At 47.1% G+C, this 16,970-nt stretch overlaps 1 protein-coding gene across 4 annotated transcripts in view; it reads left to right on the top strand.

Annotated features, from left to right (window-relative positions):
• Positions 1 to 16,970, top strand: part of TBC1D30 (TBC1 domain family member 30) — an 80,785-nt gene that overhangs the window by 27,713 nt on the left and 36,102 nt on the right. For 2 of the 4 annotated variants that reach the window (XM_084759993.1, XM_084759994.1), the window contains exons 3-4: positions 15,272 to 15,333; positions 16,152 to 16,217. In XM_084759993.1, the coding sequence (XP_084616119.1) occupies positions 15,272 to 15,333; positions 16,152 to 16,217 (128 nt within the window). Of the gene's footprint in view, positions 1 to 12,984; positions 13,506 to 15,271; positions 15,334 to 16,151; positions 16,218 to 16,970 lie in introns of those variants that run through there. The other 2 variants (XM_084759995.1, XM_084759996.1) reach the window with 2 other exon arrangements.

The following is a 16,970-nucleotide window of genomic DNA, read 5'->3' as shown; positions in this document are numbered from 1 at the left end:
TCTCTCTGTGTGTCTTCTCTCTCTGTCTCTGTCTCTCTCTGTCTCTCTGTCTCTGTCTCTCTCTCTCTGTGTGTGTGTGTATGTGTCTGTCTGTCTCTGTCTCCTATTTAGAGCTGAGCACCCCACACTCTCTTGTTCTCTGCACACTGACAAGGTGTGGGTCTCTGTATTAATTGCCACGTACTGTGTAAAGAAGCTTCCCCAATGAGGGCCGAGAGACCGATGGCTATAAAGAGAAGACCTTAGGGTCAGTTTATTACTCTGCCCATAGGTTCCCTGCTGTGGCCTGTGACATAGCCGGCCATGTGTTTCGAGCCCAGTTAATGGTCCCCGGCGTGGTTGTGTCTCGCGCACTGAGCTTTAAATCCAGCCGGTCCTGCCAGGATTGCCCCAGCGAGCATCTCTTGCCAGGCCAGTCCTTCTACGGTCCACAGCTGTGTGAGACTGTGGACGACTTCTCTCCCCCGGTGGCATGTATAGCATCTTCTAGCACTAGGGGTGACATTTCCAGGTTGTCACATGAGTTTTCCGTGTTCTGTTACTTCGGCAACAGGGGCATACCATGGAGCTATGAGGTAGCCAAGAACAGTGACTGTAACCGGCGTTTGCTACTTCATGGGTTCCTCTTTCTTCCACCCCCTCCTCCACCCTTTCTCCTTGTCCCCTTTAAACCTCTAACACTAGATATGAGGGGGGAAAGGACAGAGAGGAAAGGAAAGAGATCCCTGAATCAAGTCAGGGGTCGGACAGGGGGCAACATTATCGTTAGAGTGCTTTCTGCTGATGGGGTGGGGAGCGCCTTGGGGCAACTTTGACCTCCACCATCAGGACATTTAGCTTCTTTTCCTTTCTTCTTTGCACGTGACTACTTCAACCGCAACCAATAGCCACCAACAACCACCCAACAACCCCCCCCCCCAATGACTAACAACCATCAACCCCACATACGGGACTCTAGTGTTTATATACCCTCCCCCTGAAATGTTCCCAGTATTCCAAATGTCACACAATCGCAAAAACAAAAAACAAAAAACCACCACCGATCTGCAGCTGGCAGAACCACACCCTGGGCCAGAGCACAAGGCAAAGCACAGTCAGTTGCTGCGAAGAAACTCCACGTACCCACACCTGGCATTAAGATGAAAACATATTTTTATATTTCCTGTGCTTTGTTTGTTGTTTTTTGTTTTGCTTTTCGAGGCAGAGTTTCTCTGTGTAGTCCTGGCTGTCCTGGACTCGCTTTGTAAACCAGGCTGGCATTGGACTCCCGAAGATCCTCCTGCCTCTGCCTCCCAAGTGCTGGGATCACAGGTGTGCACCACTGCACCTGTGTGTGTGTGCGTTTAAAATTTTATTTATTCACTTTATGTATATGAGTACTCTGTTTGCATGTACACATTCGTGGCAGAAAATGGCATTGGATCACGTTATAGATGGTTGTGAGCCACCATGTGGCTGCTGGGAATTGAACTCTTAACCGCTGAGCCATCTCTCCAGCCCCTGTTTCTGTGTTTTTAAAGAAACCAACATTCCAGAACTCTCGCTTCAATGACAATAGTTTGTAATGTTCTGAGGGGCCCTGTGGAACCCCGATGACCCAACAGCTTGAAAGGAGGGTAACTCTGGCCTGTCTCAGGGTTTTTATTTCACAGCTTATGCTTTGTGGGGGAGACGCTGTCACTCTGCTATAGAGTAACTCCTCACAAATGCCTTGTATCTATGCATTATATTAGGAAGCTTCCGGGGCAGTGGGCTTTTATGTGGCACTTCAGTGGCCTTTAGCGTTCGTCATCCTCCTCATGCCCCACCCCCCACACCCCGTTTAGCCCTCATGTTTCATCACTGCCCCTTTACTGCTACCTACCTTCCATCCCTCTTCGCCTGAATTCCACCCAAAGGCCCCTTTAGTTCCCTGACTTCTGTGAGTATGCCAGTTTAAATACACGATTCTAAAGAGGTAAAGCTAGCACCTCGTGTGAGAGAGCTGACTTGGGCACGATTTAATTGCCTGAACTTTTAGGACCTGTCTCGGACTCTCATGCAGAAGAAAAGCGACCTAAAGGTAACATATAAAAATTATTTTTAATTTATTTTATTTTGTGTATATGAGTGTTTTGTCTACATGCGCGTATGTCTGTGCACCATGTGTGTGCTTGGTGCCTGCAAAGATTAGAAGAGGATGTCAAATCCTCTGGAACTGGAGTTACAGACAGTTCTGAGCAACCTTGTGGGTGCTGGGAATCAAACCCGTATCCTCTGGAAGAGTGGTATATAATGTAGCCATTGAGCCATCTATCTAGCTCCAATAACACAAAAATATTAAGAAATTAATAATAAGGCTGGAGAGATGACTCAGAGGTTAAGAGCACTGACTACTCATCTGAAGGTCCTGAGTTCAATTCCCAGAAACCACACGGTGGCTCACAACCATCTGTAATGTCATCTGGTGCCCTCTTCTGGCCTGCAGGAGTACAAGCAGGCAGAACACTGTATACATAGTAAATAAATAAAATTTTTTAAAAGAAATGAATAATAACTTTATTTGTTCAGGATGTTTAAGTCAAGAATATATATTTATAAACCTTTTATAATGAAGAATGATTTATACCCAAAGAATTTTTTTGTTTAAACCTCAGTTTGTGGGCCGGGAGTGGTGGCGCACACCTTTAATCCCAGCACTCAGGAGGCAGAGGCAGGCGGATCGCTGTGAGTTCAAGGCCAGCCTGGTCTACAGAGGGAGTCCAGGACAGCTAAGGCTACACAGAGAAACCCTGTCTCGAAAAACAAACAACAACAACAACAAAGCAAAACCAAACAAACAAGCAAACAAAAATCCCCAGTTTGTCTGAGAACATGAACTCCGAGTGTGATTCTCTAGACATTTCAACTGACCAGCATTTGTGTGGACTGAGGGGTTCTAATGAAGAAACCGAATCTTTGTTTCTCAGCTGAGTAAATTTCAGAGACCTTGGGGGATGGACGCTAGCACTTTGGTCCGACTGGCTTCACTTTACGTGGGGTGCTCTTTCCCAGCATCCCACTCTGCGGCCTCTGCCCCAGTTTTGCTGATATCTGCTTCACAACAGTTCTTACTATGCAGTTCAGACATACCCATTTGGGGAGAAGCACGGAGATCATCTCTGTATTCCTACGACATGGGTGAGAGCTCCAGGTAAAAGGCAAAAGGCGAGGCTGGTGTGGACATCAGGAGGTGTCTTGACCAGTTGGAAGGGCTCTGGCGGTGGACCCAGGTCTTGCACTGGGCCAACCTCAAGGTGTACTACTCACAGTGCCATTGTTTTCTTTCAGTGACTGCCCACACTAACGGAAGGAAGGGCACCTGAGTATAAGTGTCTTGTGTGCCTGCTTTGTGCGAGCCCTGGGTTTGACTCGCAGCTTTGTCATGTCAGTTCTCACAACACAAATTTTCATTGTAAAGATGAAGAGACTGAAACCTAGAAATTAGGCCACCTGCCTGAAGACATGGAGGAAGTAAGTGTTAGTGTTAGAATTCAAACTTCGGCCTGCTGTGGCCACACTGTGTGGCTTCTAGAGGGTCTTAGCTGAGACCTGTCTGCCCCCTGCCACACCATTCATCAGTCCATACATCTACACTATCTCTTCCAAATAGACTCAGTTTGTTGAGATAAGAGTTCCAGGCCAGCCAAGCCAGTGTTTTTGTTGATTGTAACCTTTCTCCACTTTCTGATCCACCCTTTCTTTCTTCTTCTTCTTCTTCTTCTTCTTCTTCTTCTTCTTCTTCTTCTTCCTTCTTCTTCCTTCTTCTTCTTCTTCTTCTTCTTCCTTCTTCTTCTTCTTCTTCTTCTTCCTTCTTCTTCTTCTTCTTCTTCTTCTTCTTCTTCTTCTTCTTCTTCCTTCTTCTTCTTCTTCTTCTTCTTCTTCTTCTTCTTCTTCTTCCTTCTTCTTCTTCTTCCTTCTTCTTCTTCTTCTTCTTCTTCCTTCTTCTTCTTCTTCTTCTTCCTTCTTCTTCTTCTTCTTCTTCTTCTTCTTCTTCTTCTTCTTCTTCTTCTTCTTCCTCCTCCTCCTCCTCCTCCTCCTCCTCCTTCTTCCTTCTTCCTTCTTCTTCTTCTTCTTCTTCCTCCTCCTCCTCCTCCTCCTCCTCCTCCTCCTCCTCCTCCTCCTCCTCCTTCTTCTTCTTCTTCTTCTTCTTCTTCTTCTTTTCGAGACAGGGTTTCTCTGTGTGTAGCCTTGGCTGTCCTGGACTCACTTTGTAGACCAGGCTGGCCTCGAACTCACAGCGATCCACCAGCCTCTGCCTCCTGAGTGCTGGGATTAAAGGCCTGTGCCACCACGCCCAGCTGATCCTTCTTTCTTATTACCAAAAAATATGTTTGAGACAGGGTGTCGTATACAGGCTAGCCTTGGACTTGCCTCGTAGCCAAGGATGGCCTTGAACTTCCGATTCTTATGCCTCTACCTCATAAGGTCTGGGATTACAGATGTGTAACTCCACCTGCCTTTTGCAGTGCTGGGGATTGAACCCAGGGCTGTGCGCGTGCTAGACAAACGCTCCACCGACTGTTGCTGCAGTTGTGTTCTTTTCAAAGGCATCACCCTGCTTCAGCCTGTGGTTGCCTGTATTTTAGGCTAAAGTGATCTGCGTTGATTAGTACTGGGAACTTTCCCCCCATTTTTAAAATTAATTAATTAATTAAATAAATAATAATAATAATAATAATAATAATAATTATTATTATTATTTGGTTTTTCAAGACAGAGTTTCTCTGTGTAGCCTTGGCTGTCCTGGACTTGCTTTGTAGAGCATGTGGCCTCGAACTCACAGTAATCCACCTGCCTCTGCCTCCCAGAGTGCAGGGATTATAAGCCCTTCCTTCGCCCCCCCCCATGTTAACAGAAGCATAGAATAGATTTCTGTAAAGTGTTGGGAGATTACAGCTAGACAATTAGTCATGGACAGATTAAACAGTGATTTTACTCAAAGCAATGAGTCTTCTAGTCGGCTGGAGAGATGGCACAGCAGTGAAGAATGTTCACTGCTCTTTCAGAGGACTGAGCTTGGGATCCCAGCAAATGCCCTCCAGCTCCAAGTGATCCAACACCCCCTTCTGGTGTCTGTGGGCAACCCCCAACATGTACACACACACACACATACACACACACATATACACACACATACACACACACACACATACACACACACACACACACACACACACACACACACACACCCCTTAATCCTCACCCTCAGAAGAGCTGTCTTTTTATGGTCCACACAAACCTAGCTCAAGAATTGGTTTAATACAGTCATTAGAAAATTCCAAATCTGAAATACTCCAAAATACAAAGCTGTTCAAGCAAAGGCATGGCACTGCTACAAATGGAAAATTCCACATGACCTCAGGTCCACCTCAAAGCTTTTTCCATACATACATAGACATATCTGTCTGTCTGTCTGTCTTCTATCAATCTATCATCATCTATCTACTTACCTACCTGTCTATTTGTATATAATTATTTTAAAATATTAACAACCCAAAACACCTTTGGTCCTGAAGGATAAAGGCACTGGGTCCTGAAGTAGTGAATCCATTTAAATCATTTTGAGGAGAGAAAGTGCTTCACAGAAAATATAGGTCCTAAGAATAATTAATAATAACAATTAATTAAATATTTATTCTTCTGAGGTTATGTGTGCAACTGGCCACAGAGGCTTCAAATACACTACTGGTATAATGCTAAAACGTGTGAACTCTGTACTGTCAATTAAATTGTAATATTAGTTATATTTAAAAATTTAAACTTCTTATCTATAAATATAGGTGATTTTTTTCTTTCTTAAAATACTTCTTCCAGAATATTTGAGTGTTTAGGGAGAATTTATGCTCAGGAGTGGTTTCTTTATTTTTAATCTAATTGAGAAGAATCTTCCTGAGAAGCATAAATAGCACTGTGGAGAGGTGGATAAAGGGGGCTGAGTGACTTGTTTTAGGAACCTCAGAGCTCCTTTGTTCTGCCTGCGATGGTAACTTTTCTCTGCTTTTAACAATACAAAAGCCACACCCTGTTGTCTTAAAGGATCCCTGCGCTTAAATAGAGAAACTGTTTTTATGACTAAGATGAGGAAAATCATATAAAAAGAAAGCAAAATGTTTCGTGTGTGTCATGTGATGTGTCAGAAAACTGTGGGGTTCTTTTCTTCTCTCTTAGCTCCTTCCTGTTATTCTGCCCTCGTGTCTCCTGGGTGGAGGAAAGTCATCCTGGTGCTCATCCCCGCGAGCTCACCATGTGTGGGCAAAGTCTTGGGTAGCGAGCTGAAGGAACTACTTATTAGGGCTTTACTTTTAAGGAGGCTTCAGGAGAATATTAGCTTTCTAGGGGGAGTGGCTACCAGTGCTCTGTTCGTCTGCCTTCCATCGCTGTAACAAAGCACTCGAAGTAATTAATACATAAAGAAGTTTAGTCTGGCTTACAGTCTTGGAGGCTCCAGTTCATGATCTTGCTGGCTCTGTGCTTTGAGCCTGAGGCGAGTCAGGAGTGCAGGTAGACCAAAATGCCTCTCCTCGTCACAAGCTGCAAGGCAGACAAGAGAAAGAACCAAAATCCCACTTCCCTGTCAAGGCCATGTCCCTAGGACTTAAGAGACTCCCATGCAGAGGCTCTGTCTCCTAAGGCTGGCTGCCTCTCACTAGTGCAGACAAGCCTGGGCACTCAGGCTATAGCAGACACCGGGAGACACGTGGGAACATTGCTTTTTACCATTCAGGAGTTTACAGATTATCAATAATTGTAGAGGAAAGGAAAAACGAGGAAGCAGTTTTGATGCTGGCAGCTGCCTTTCTCTTTCAGAGGTTGTGACTGCAAAATGTCCGTGCTCATCTGCTGTCCAACTTGAGCCGCCTTAGATACGATGACCCGTGAGATCTCTCTGACCCTCAGAGACTGCCAGCAGCTCTGCAGCTGTGCAGCCACAGCCCTGAGGCTGAGCTGCAGCCCTGGGGACCCAGAGCACCCTGGCCCCCTGTGGTTTTCTCTCTCCAAGCAGCAGCCTTCCTGGGCCTCTTCTCCTTGGTAATTGCCAACACCAGCCCTGCTGTGTCCCTGAGGATAAGCACGTAGGCCCTTTTTATTTTGAGATTTTGCTGTTAAGTGAAAATAGCAGTAGGAAACCAGAAAATGTCTCAGACCCAATTCCTTTTGGGAAGCCCCTTGGGACACGGTTTTTATTTCTGATGTTGGGCTTGCTTTTTCTTCAGACTTCTTGCTTGTTTCCTATTCGGGGCAAAATTTCTCTTCAAGAAAGGCTCACTCTCAGCCCTGTGTCCTTTAATTCACTAGTCAGCTCCTAGGACGTTCCTCAAAACGTTCCCTTCCTTAACCAGACAAGGAGCACTTACTGCAGGGTAAAGCAGTATTTTGAGACATGGGTTCACTTTGTAGCTCAAGCTAGCCCTACCATGTAGCCCATGCTGGCCTCAAACTTGTGATCCTCCTATACCACGTCTGACTCACCCAGTATACAATTTATAGTGAGCTTTCTTCCACTAACTTTCCAGGTAGTTCCCATCTGTGATTTACTCAAATGGGAATTCACTGACATTATTCGGTAGGAAGGGTCATTTGCCCAGTAGGGACTAATGACGGCTTGGCCCTGCTGCTGGTGGCCTCAGGCAAAGGCCACGCTGGCTTGTTTTCTCTGAGATGACTTCAGATGACATCTTTTGCTTTTGGAAAACAGTATCTCAGACATGAAATAAGAAACTGTGAGTCACATAATAAATATAATACCAGGCTTGCACCATGGCTACTTTTAGAGTATTGTATTTTAGCACTAACTTAATTATCTGTTTGCTACAGAAGTTGGCAGTCCTAGCTTTCCTCCCCAATGTAAACAAAATAATATTGTTTAATTTCTTTGCCACTTATTGCTATAATAATAGAAACACACACACACATGCACACACAAACGGTGTTAACTTTTATGCAGTCCTCAATGGAAAGATTTCAAGGAAGCCCCCCCCCCATTTTCTTTTTATTTATTTATTTTTGTTTCTTGAGACAAAGTCTCTCTCTGTTAGCCTTGGCTGTCCTGGACTCACTTTGTAGACCAGGCTGGCCTCAAATTCACAGCAATCCACCTGCCTCTGCCTCCCGAGTGCTGGGATTAAAGGGGTACGCCACCACACCTGGCCCAAGGAACCCCTTTTAAAGCGTAATTTCCCTTGTAATCAGAAAGAAATGCAATGGAATATTTACTTGGGAAGTAACCTTTTCTGTTAGGAGGAAGAAAAGTATTGTGAACGACTTCAGAGAGCAGCGTTTCTGTCAGCCCTGACCTGTCCCTCACCTGCTCTGGGGGTGGAGTTTAGCTCTGATAGCCCAGAACCTTGGTCTCCTCAGCCTGCTCAGCATTTGCTGAGCTCAGGGGTGGCACCCGCTGTCTGCTGTGTTCAGTACCTCCCCTTCTAGGCAGCAGCCCTTTCTGGAGCCAAATGATAATCAGAGGTTTGCCTAATGAGCCTGACGTCTGAGTGTGGGGTGCTCTGAATGGCATGTGTCACACAGCCTCAGGGTGTCCTTCCATGTCGGAGGCTCCTCCTCACATGCGATGTGAATAGCTCCCTTTGTTAAAGGGAGACACAAAGCCCTCTAAGGCTTGAGCTGAGGAGAGTTCTGGAAAGCTGCATGCACCAAACAGTTGTTTCCCTGGAGTTTTCTGTTCTTGCCAGTTGGGCATCTTCAGCCCCAGGAGCACATTAGCCCTCTAAGACATTGTGGAAAACCGTCAGCCCTTCCTGTTGTCCCTAGCACCACAGAGAGGCCGGGATGGCTGTGAAGGCTGAAGGGTAACGAATAACACACAGTGTAAAAGCACCAGGCCAGTGAAGGAGGGCGTTCTGTGCCTGAGCAGCTTGGTGAAGGCTGCTGGGAAGACACACTGACTCGTTTTATAGTGATACTTTTGTTTTTCTTCTCGACAGGTTTCTCTGTGTAGCCCTAGCTGTCCTGGAACTCACTCTGTAGACCAGGTTGGCCTCGAACTCAGAGATCCATGTACCTCTGCTTTCTCAAAGTGTTGGGATTAAAGGTGTGTGCCAGTACCACCTGGCATAAAGCAGTACTTTTTTAAAGAGTTTTCCCCTGTTCAAAGCAGACTTCCGTCGGGGCGTAGGGGGTGTGTGAAACCACATAGCTCATGTGTCACGTCAGCCTGGCTTGCTTTAGCAGCGATCCTCATGTTAACAGAGTTTTGTAAATTTCATTCATAGAGTTACACCACTTCGGACGGTGTCCTCAAATCTGGGGGGGGGGGGTTCTTCACAAAGCCTGTGACGTGTGGACTGTAAGATAAGTGTGCCGAGTCACATGGAAGACTCCCATTCCTGACTTACTCAGAATAGCATTCTTGAAGCACTTAAAGGATGTTCAGTGACAGAAGATCCTGCTTATGTGGCTCTTGTGCCCTGGTGATGTGACCCCACTTCCCCTGCGTGCGTCAACACGCCATAGGCTCACACGTGCTGCTTCCGGCTGGGGCCTGGATCAGTTTTCAGGGAAGCCTTTGCTCCTGTAGTGGGGAGTGGATTTCAGAGACCATAATCTGGGTGCTGGGACATTTTTTTTTTTTAACCACTGAGTTTTCTACCCTTTGGTTTAGATCCAGCAGGAAAGTTGATTTTTGAGGGGAAAAGTTAGTTTATACCCGTATTTCCATTTTAAATACATTAATTGTAAGTTGAGTGTGGTACCACATATCTCTAACCCCAGTACCAAGAGGGTCAAGGAGGGGGATAGCAAGCTTGAGGTTAGCCTGGGCTACATGAGGAGATCCTGTCTCAAAAAACAAAACAAAACACAAAAAAAACCCAAGCATTATATAGCATTTTAAAGAAAACCAAATTTCTTTGATTATATAATTATACATAGTACTGGCTCTATTTGACATTATTTGCCTTCTCCTATAGCACATGAGTTAACACACACACACACACACACACACACACACACACACACACACACATTTGTTGTTGTTGTTGTTTTTGAGACAGGATCTCTCTGTGTAGCCTTGACTGTCCTGGACTCACTTTGTAGACCAGGCTAGCTTCGAACTCACAGTGATCCACCTGCCTCTGCCTCCCGAGTGCTGGGATTAAAGGCATGTGCCACCATGCCTGGCCCAAAATTGTTAACTACCGAGTAAAATTAAGATTCTCATTTCTGTCTTTCCTTGCAATGTATACCTGTTCAAGTACAATCATTTTCCCCCTGTGCTTTATGCTATAAATGGTATATTCAGTTAGGTTCATCTGTTTTCATTTATTTCCACAGTTTCATTTAAGAACTTTAGTTTATTAGCATTTAATAAACATTATTTCAAAGTCAAAACTGCCCAAGACAAATCTAGAGAAGTCTCAATGTTCCATTCTTGTGTCCACGCTGTTCATTCCTGTGTGCACACCGATGTGTGTGTGTGCACATGTTTATGTGTGTGTGTGTACATGTCTGTGCAGGAGGTCAGAAGACAGTTTCTGGTGCTAGTCTTCTCAGGCCCTCCCCGGCCTCCTCTTCTATAGTTTTAAAAGTTCACATTTTCTCCCCTAAAGATTACCGAATACAAAAATCTTTATGCTCCCGCCCCCTGCTTTTTGAAGGTAAATATGCCATTGTACTTTAAGAAAGACTTTTCCTTTCCTAATAGCAATGTTGGTGAGCACTTGCTCAGGAGCACCAAAGGTGTGGGGGAGATGTCAGCATGCCTTTTGGTTTTTTGAGGCAGATTTGGCATTTATTAAAAGAGATTTTAATATAGATGTTAAATAGAAAGATTAAGAGGAGGAGACTTGTATATATTATAAATTCAGGACTTATGTATCACACACCAAGAGCATGGATGTGGGCTTGTCCAAAGAGAATAAAAGTTTATAAATGAGAAGCTTAACAGAGGAGAGAGACAAGAGGGGGGCACCAGGCTCAGGAAAAGAATAAGACATGCCTAAGTGTTGAGTGGGCTTCTCAAGGGAGAGTCACAATTAAGTGCCTTAGCATTAGACATATGTTCTATTTTGGTGACTCTTAAGTTATATCTCCAAGGGTTGCTAAGAAACGATTTTCTCCTCTCTTATTTTTAGATAGGGTCTCACTGGGTAGCCCTGCATGGCCTGGAACTTGCCATGAGGAAATCATTGTGTGTGGAAATAGCTGTGGGCCATTGTCTCATTGCTGATGAAAGCATTCAGATGGGCAACGTACTCCATCTCTGGAGTTCCGGCTTTAGGACAAACATTAAATCCTAACTAAGCAAGCATTGACTTGGTATTGTATAGAAGTGAAAACACACTTGCAGGAGATGCTGAAAGGCGTTGAAATTTCCATAGGAAGAAAAGACAAAGTAATTTCCAGCTTGTCTCGTAGGCACAGGAAAGGAAAGGCTAGAGTTAGTAGAACCATCCTTCCCCTGGTGAATTGTCAGATCAAGACCGGATGTTTATGACAGTTAGCTGGTTGACCAGTACTCCCAGAGAACTTTCTTGAAGAGCCTGGCAGTGGAAAGAGTCTAGGGAAGGCTGAGGAAATCTGTGACCGAAAGTCTGTGTCCAGGCTTCTTGCTGACGTTTTTGAAGCCAAATGTTGCCGTCATCTGGAGCTTTGGAAGATTTGAAAGATTAAAAGAGTGCAGCAATGGGGCTGGAGAGATGGCTCAGAGGTTAAGATCACTGACTGCTCTTCCAGAGGTCCTGAGTTCAATTCCCAGCAACCACATGGTGGTTTACAACCATCTATAATGTGACCTGGTGCCCTCTTCTGGCCTGCAGGTGTACATACAGGCAGAGCACTGTATACATAACAATAAAATTAAAAAAAAAAAAAAAGAGTACAACAAGGAAAAGGGCACTATGAAGATTCCATAAAGACAGATTGGGGGATATTTATACCCCCATTTTGGCTATTGAATGATTTTATTTTTACATGCAATATAGTCAGAAGGAAAAAAACCGATTAAGCCAGGCTGAGGGTGGGTGGTAGGTGGGTATAGTACTGTAATACCACCTACTCAGGAGAGTGAGTCAGGAGGATCACAAGTTCAAGGCCAGTCAGGGCAACTTAGTAAGACCCTCCCTCCTCCCACCCCCACGCCCCCCATGCTGAAAAATAAAAGTATAGGACTGGGCTAGGGCAGCTGCACAGCGAGCACTACCACGTTTAGGTTGGCAGTGCTTGCATCCTGGGCTCTCGGCCTCCCTAGGCTTGCTAGCTTGAAACAGCTCCAGCAGCAGCGCCATGGGAGGTGGAGTGCCAACCTTGATAGCCTCAGGCGGGACAGGACTTGTCAGGATGGCAACCATCATCCTTCATCCATCTAGGTGAGCTCCCCCCCTTCAGTAGACGCCAGTCCTGCTGTAGTTATTCTGCCTGTCCCTCCCACCTCCTAAAGCCTTGACTCAAAGCTACACTCTTTCAAGACTCTTCTGAGATTTTTTTTTTTTTTTTGGTTTTTCGAGACAGAGTCTCTCTGTGTAGCCTTGGCTGTCCTGGACTCACTTTGTAGACCAGGCTGGCCTCGAACTCACAGCGATCCGCCTGCCTCTGCCTCCCAAGTGCTGGGATTAAAGGCGTGCGCCCGAGATTTTCAAGTCTGGCAGACACTTCTTATTAAGAGCCTGACCTCATCACGCCCCTGGAAACACTCGGAAACTGCTTCTTCAATGGGAACATTTTCTTAGGGTTGCGTTTTCCCAAGGGGAACTATATTGTTGTTGTTGTTATTAAACTTGGTTCTTTGCCTCTCTAAGTGGCCAGGAAGAGACAGGAACACAATTTGAGTTGAAGGTTGAGGTCACCATCTACCAGCTCCTCTGCCCCCGGGGTCGGTCGGCGTGGTGCTGTAGTAGACAGGCCTTGCCTTCTCTGGGGCTGCTCAGATCAGGCGGGTACTTGCAGCTTCTGCACTGGCGGCCTTTCCAGCACCCCCAGATTTAGGAGAACTGGGGACGCCCCTGCCTTGTCTCTGGTTTCTGTCCTCCGGAGCTGACTCCCGGTTCTGACCGCCTTGCCTGCTCAAGCTGATGCCTGGATTGGGTGCCGAGGCGCCGCCTCCATCTCTGCGCGCCCGCGCGCTCACTACCGCCCTCCTCCCCGCCCCAGCCTGCTCTGGTCTCAGCCGTTTGGGCTCCGCACTGCAGATGCCAGCCGGCTTCCCTGAGCTCCGCTGCTCCCGCCGCGTCTCTCTGATCCTCCTGACTCCGGAGCTCAGGCTGCACGATTGCGGCTCTCCAGGGAGCCTCGCCGGCTTGGACTCTCCAAGCACTACTTGTGCAGTCGTTCCGGTGGAGCAGCGGGGTCCCGGGCGGCCGACGGCGCTCTCTCTCGGATGCGGCAAGACAAGCTGACCGGCTCCCTGCGACGCGGCGGGCGATGCCTGAAGCGCCAGGGCGGCGGCGGCGTGGGCACCATCCTGAGCAATGTGCTCAAGAAGCGCAGCTGCATCTCGCGGACCGCGCCCCGGTTGCTCTGCACCTTGGAGCCGGGTGAGGCGCGGGCTGCGATTGGGCGCTAGGGTGCAGGTGTCTGCGGAGCACCGTCGGCCTGGGAGGGATGGGAGCAGACCCGGCCTGGGTGCATTCAGCAGCCGCTAGGGCACGGAGAACCTGCCGCCCTGCAGAAGCTACCCCGCGGCCTATGAGCTTGGCCTCCGTTCACGGTGGGGGAGTAAGGGAGGCTGCCCCCGCCTGCCCAGGCCTCGTCACCTATTGTACTCCGGGTTCTCTAGAAGCCAGACCTCCAAAGAGGTTTGTAGCTTGGCCGAAGCACCGCCTTGACCCTGCTGGTCGGAGGTAAAGGCAGCGACTGTGAAGGATAGTATGCACGCCCCCCCCCCCCCCCCGCCCAGCCCCGAGTCCGTGGTGTGCTTGTGTTGTGGTGGGAGAGGGCACGAGCTCCGTTCAGTAGGTTCTGAAGCCCGCCTGGCCTTCTGAGAACAGGCCCGTCCTATCATAAGCTTGTATTTACACATCCCTGCTTCTCCAGGCTCTGCCTATCCCCGCGCCAGCTTGGTCACCTGGCGTCATTGCTCAGGGTTTTAAGAGACTGGCCCTGGCACCGGCGCCTAGGCGCTGAGGGTTCTGGCAAGGGGTGGCCCAAGAGAAAGCAGCTCTATTAGCCCGTGGAGCGTAAGCTCAGCGCTCACCTTTCCCTGGAGTGGCCCCAGCTGCCCCTAGGCAGTTTGTGGTCTCCACAGTACCTCCCCCCCCCCCCCCCCAGCTCCTTCTGGGATCTGCTGTCACCCAGCATGCAAATTCTGCCCAGGCGCTGAGTCCCAGAGGGTGGAATGTGTCGCTGCCTTTCCGAACCTCGTGGCTTCTTTGTTTTTCTCCCCACCGAAGTGTCTAATTGCCGAGACTGTAGTATTTATTCGCCCTGGCGTCTTCTTTTACCTTTTTTCCCCTCCTTCTTTTCTTTTAAATCTCCTTCCCACGTTAAATAGTGTTTTGTGTTTCTGAATCCGGAACAGCTGTGATTATCAGATGAAATAGAACTCCTCTCCTCTCCTTTCACTTAGAAAAAAAGAGCGTGAAAATGACCCGATTTAAGCCTTTGGATGCGGGCGGCGAGTGATCAATTCCACTTAAAGCCTGACTCATTTTTCATCATGAGGAAAAAGAGTTGTGGTTTTGACTTACTAGCCCCAGTTGCGTTTCAGCACAGGAAAGCAATTGGTTTGCACCCAGCAGGTGGCCCCCAAAAGTCGAAGGAGCACATTTGGTCAAACACACTGGGAATCCAGTGGTTTTTGGGCAGCGGCAAAGTCACTGTAGGGATGAATTTCCTGATCTTTGTTGTAATGAAGCAATAATAATAATAATAAGCTCCTGAATTCAGCACCCCAGGCCTGGACAGCACCCTACAAAGACCATTTCATTGGTTGGAGATGGAGGCAATCTTGGTCCCTCCACAGAGGCAGGAGTTCATTAAAATCATCTCTCAGAGACAAGAATCAATGAGTAGCTAATATTTTCTTGGAGAAGAAAATTATCCACCCAGGCATAGCACAACTTTGTCTTTAAAGCTTTGAAATGCCAGGTTATTATGGGATGTCCTGGATTCCTGACAGGAAATCTAGGTGTCAGTGCATGCACAGGACTCTACATCATCAACAACAGCAAGAGCGACAACCACCAGATCACCACCAGCTGTCTGCTTACAGTCATGGGCTCGGGCAGTCCAGACATCTCTTTCCTGCTTCTTGACTCCCTGTGTAATTTGTATAAATAACAACTACTTACTTCTCTCCTAGGAGTTGATACAAAATTGAAGTTCACACTTGAGCCATCCTTAGGCCAAAATGGTTTTCAGCAGGTAACTTTGTTTTTGATTTTTAAGTCATTTTTAAAAATTTGGGTGTATCAGCATATATTCTTAAAATGAAAATATTCATATGTTTTGATGCACAAGAGACGTCAGTTTTCCCAGTTTGTAGTATAACTTTTAAAGCATAAGTAATATGGGGTTTGTGCTGGCAATGAAAAATTTGCATTTTTATAAAGTGATACTTTATTTAAAAATGAATAAATTTAGGCAGGCAGGGTTACAGTTTCACAAGTGTGAATTAATCTAAAAACTCCCTGATTGATCTGTTATCTTTTACTCATAGTAGGTGTGGCCATTTGATCCCAGCTATTGGGGTCAAATGGGTAATAGGGATGTTTAGTTAAGATGTTTAGGGCTTGGGATTCTGACAGCCTCAGAATGACCCATTCTGTGGAGAGAAGCCCTGAGTGTCCTAGTGTGCCGTGTTGATTTTCTCACATACTGTGGATGCTGGCTTAGTTAGGGTTAGCAACTGGGGGAGGAAAGAGTTTGTTCAGCTTACACTTCCACATCACTGTTCATCATCAAAGGAGGTCAGGACAGGAACTCAAGCAGGACAGGAACCTGGAGGCAGGAGCTGATGCAGAGGCCATGGAGGGCCGCCGCTTACTGGCTTGCTCCCCATGTCTTTACTCAGCCTGCTTTCTTAGAGAACCCAGGACCACCAGCCCAGGGATGACAGCACCTACCATGGGCTGGATCCTCCACCATTGATCACTAATTAAGAAAATGCCCTACAGACTTGCCTGAAAAGTGTTGATTCAGGTCCATATTATTACTTTCTTAATATTTCTCTCTGGTCCTAGTGGTATGATGCTCTCAAGGCAGTTGCCAGACTGTCAACAGGGATCCCAAAGGAATGGAGGAGAAAGGTAAGAAGTGGGTTCGCAGGGCTAAAACACCAAAGGACCATCACTCTGTCCATTAAAATATCCAGGAAGTCAAAAAGTATATTCTTCGTTAATCATGCCCTGGGTACTTACTATTCGTGCCAGGCAATGTTCCGGGTGCTAGGGACACAGCTGTGGGAGCAGCAGCAGGTGAAATATTTTGTCCTCATAGAACTTACAGTGGGTCAGATACGGCATGTCACACAGTGACAAGTGCCGTGGATAGAGGTAAAGCAGAGAAAGAAATAAGGCGAGTGTGGGAGAATGGGGGGTAAGGAGGTGGAATTTTTATATAGAAATTGACATGTGAGTAGGTCCCCAAAGGAAGGAAGCAGTCAACCTGCAGCTGCCTGCAGGAAGGCACAGAGGTGGGGACACCTGGGACGTATTCTCACGGAGGTGAGAGGCTGTGGTGTGAGGGCATAGAGGCAGGGGGGAAGCAGGAGTGGGGTCTGGGGTAGTGGCATCTGGAGGCAGTGTGGGTGGCTAGGTCATGGATCCCTCCTGGGCGCTGACAGCAGGGCTAGTCTAGTGGGCTACTCTGTCTGCTGACGAGCGGATTGAGATGTAAGGGTACAAACCAGGAAACAATTGGGCTGCCATAATTCAGGCAAGAATTGGGCCAGCGTGGTGGTAGCGGAGATGGCAAGAAGGCTTAGCATCCGGGTATGGTCCAAAGCCTGAGCCGAGATGATCGCCCAGTGGGGTTGAATGTGACATGGAAACGGGATGTCA

This window comes from Acomys minous (genome assembly GCF_964271855.1).
Source record: "Acomys minous genome assembly, chromosome: 15".
In the NCBI taxonomy this organism is placed as follows: domain Eukaryota; kingdom Metazoa; phylum Chordata; class Mammalia; order Rodentia; family Muridae; genus Acomys; species Acomys minous.
This window is presented reverse-complemented; position numbering and strand designations above follow the sequence as displayed.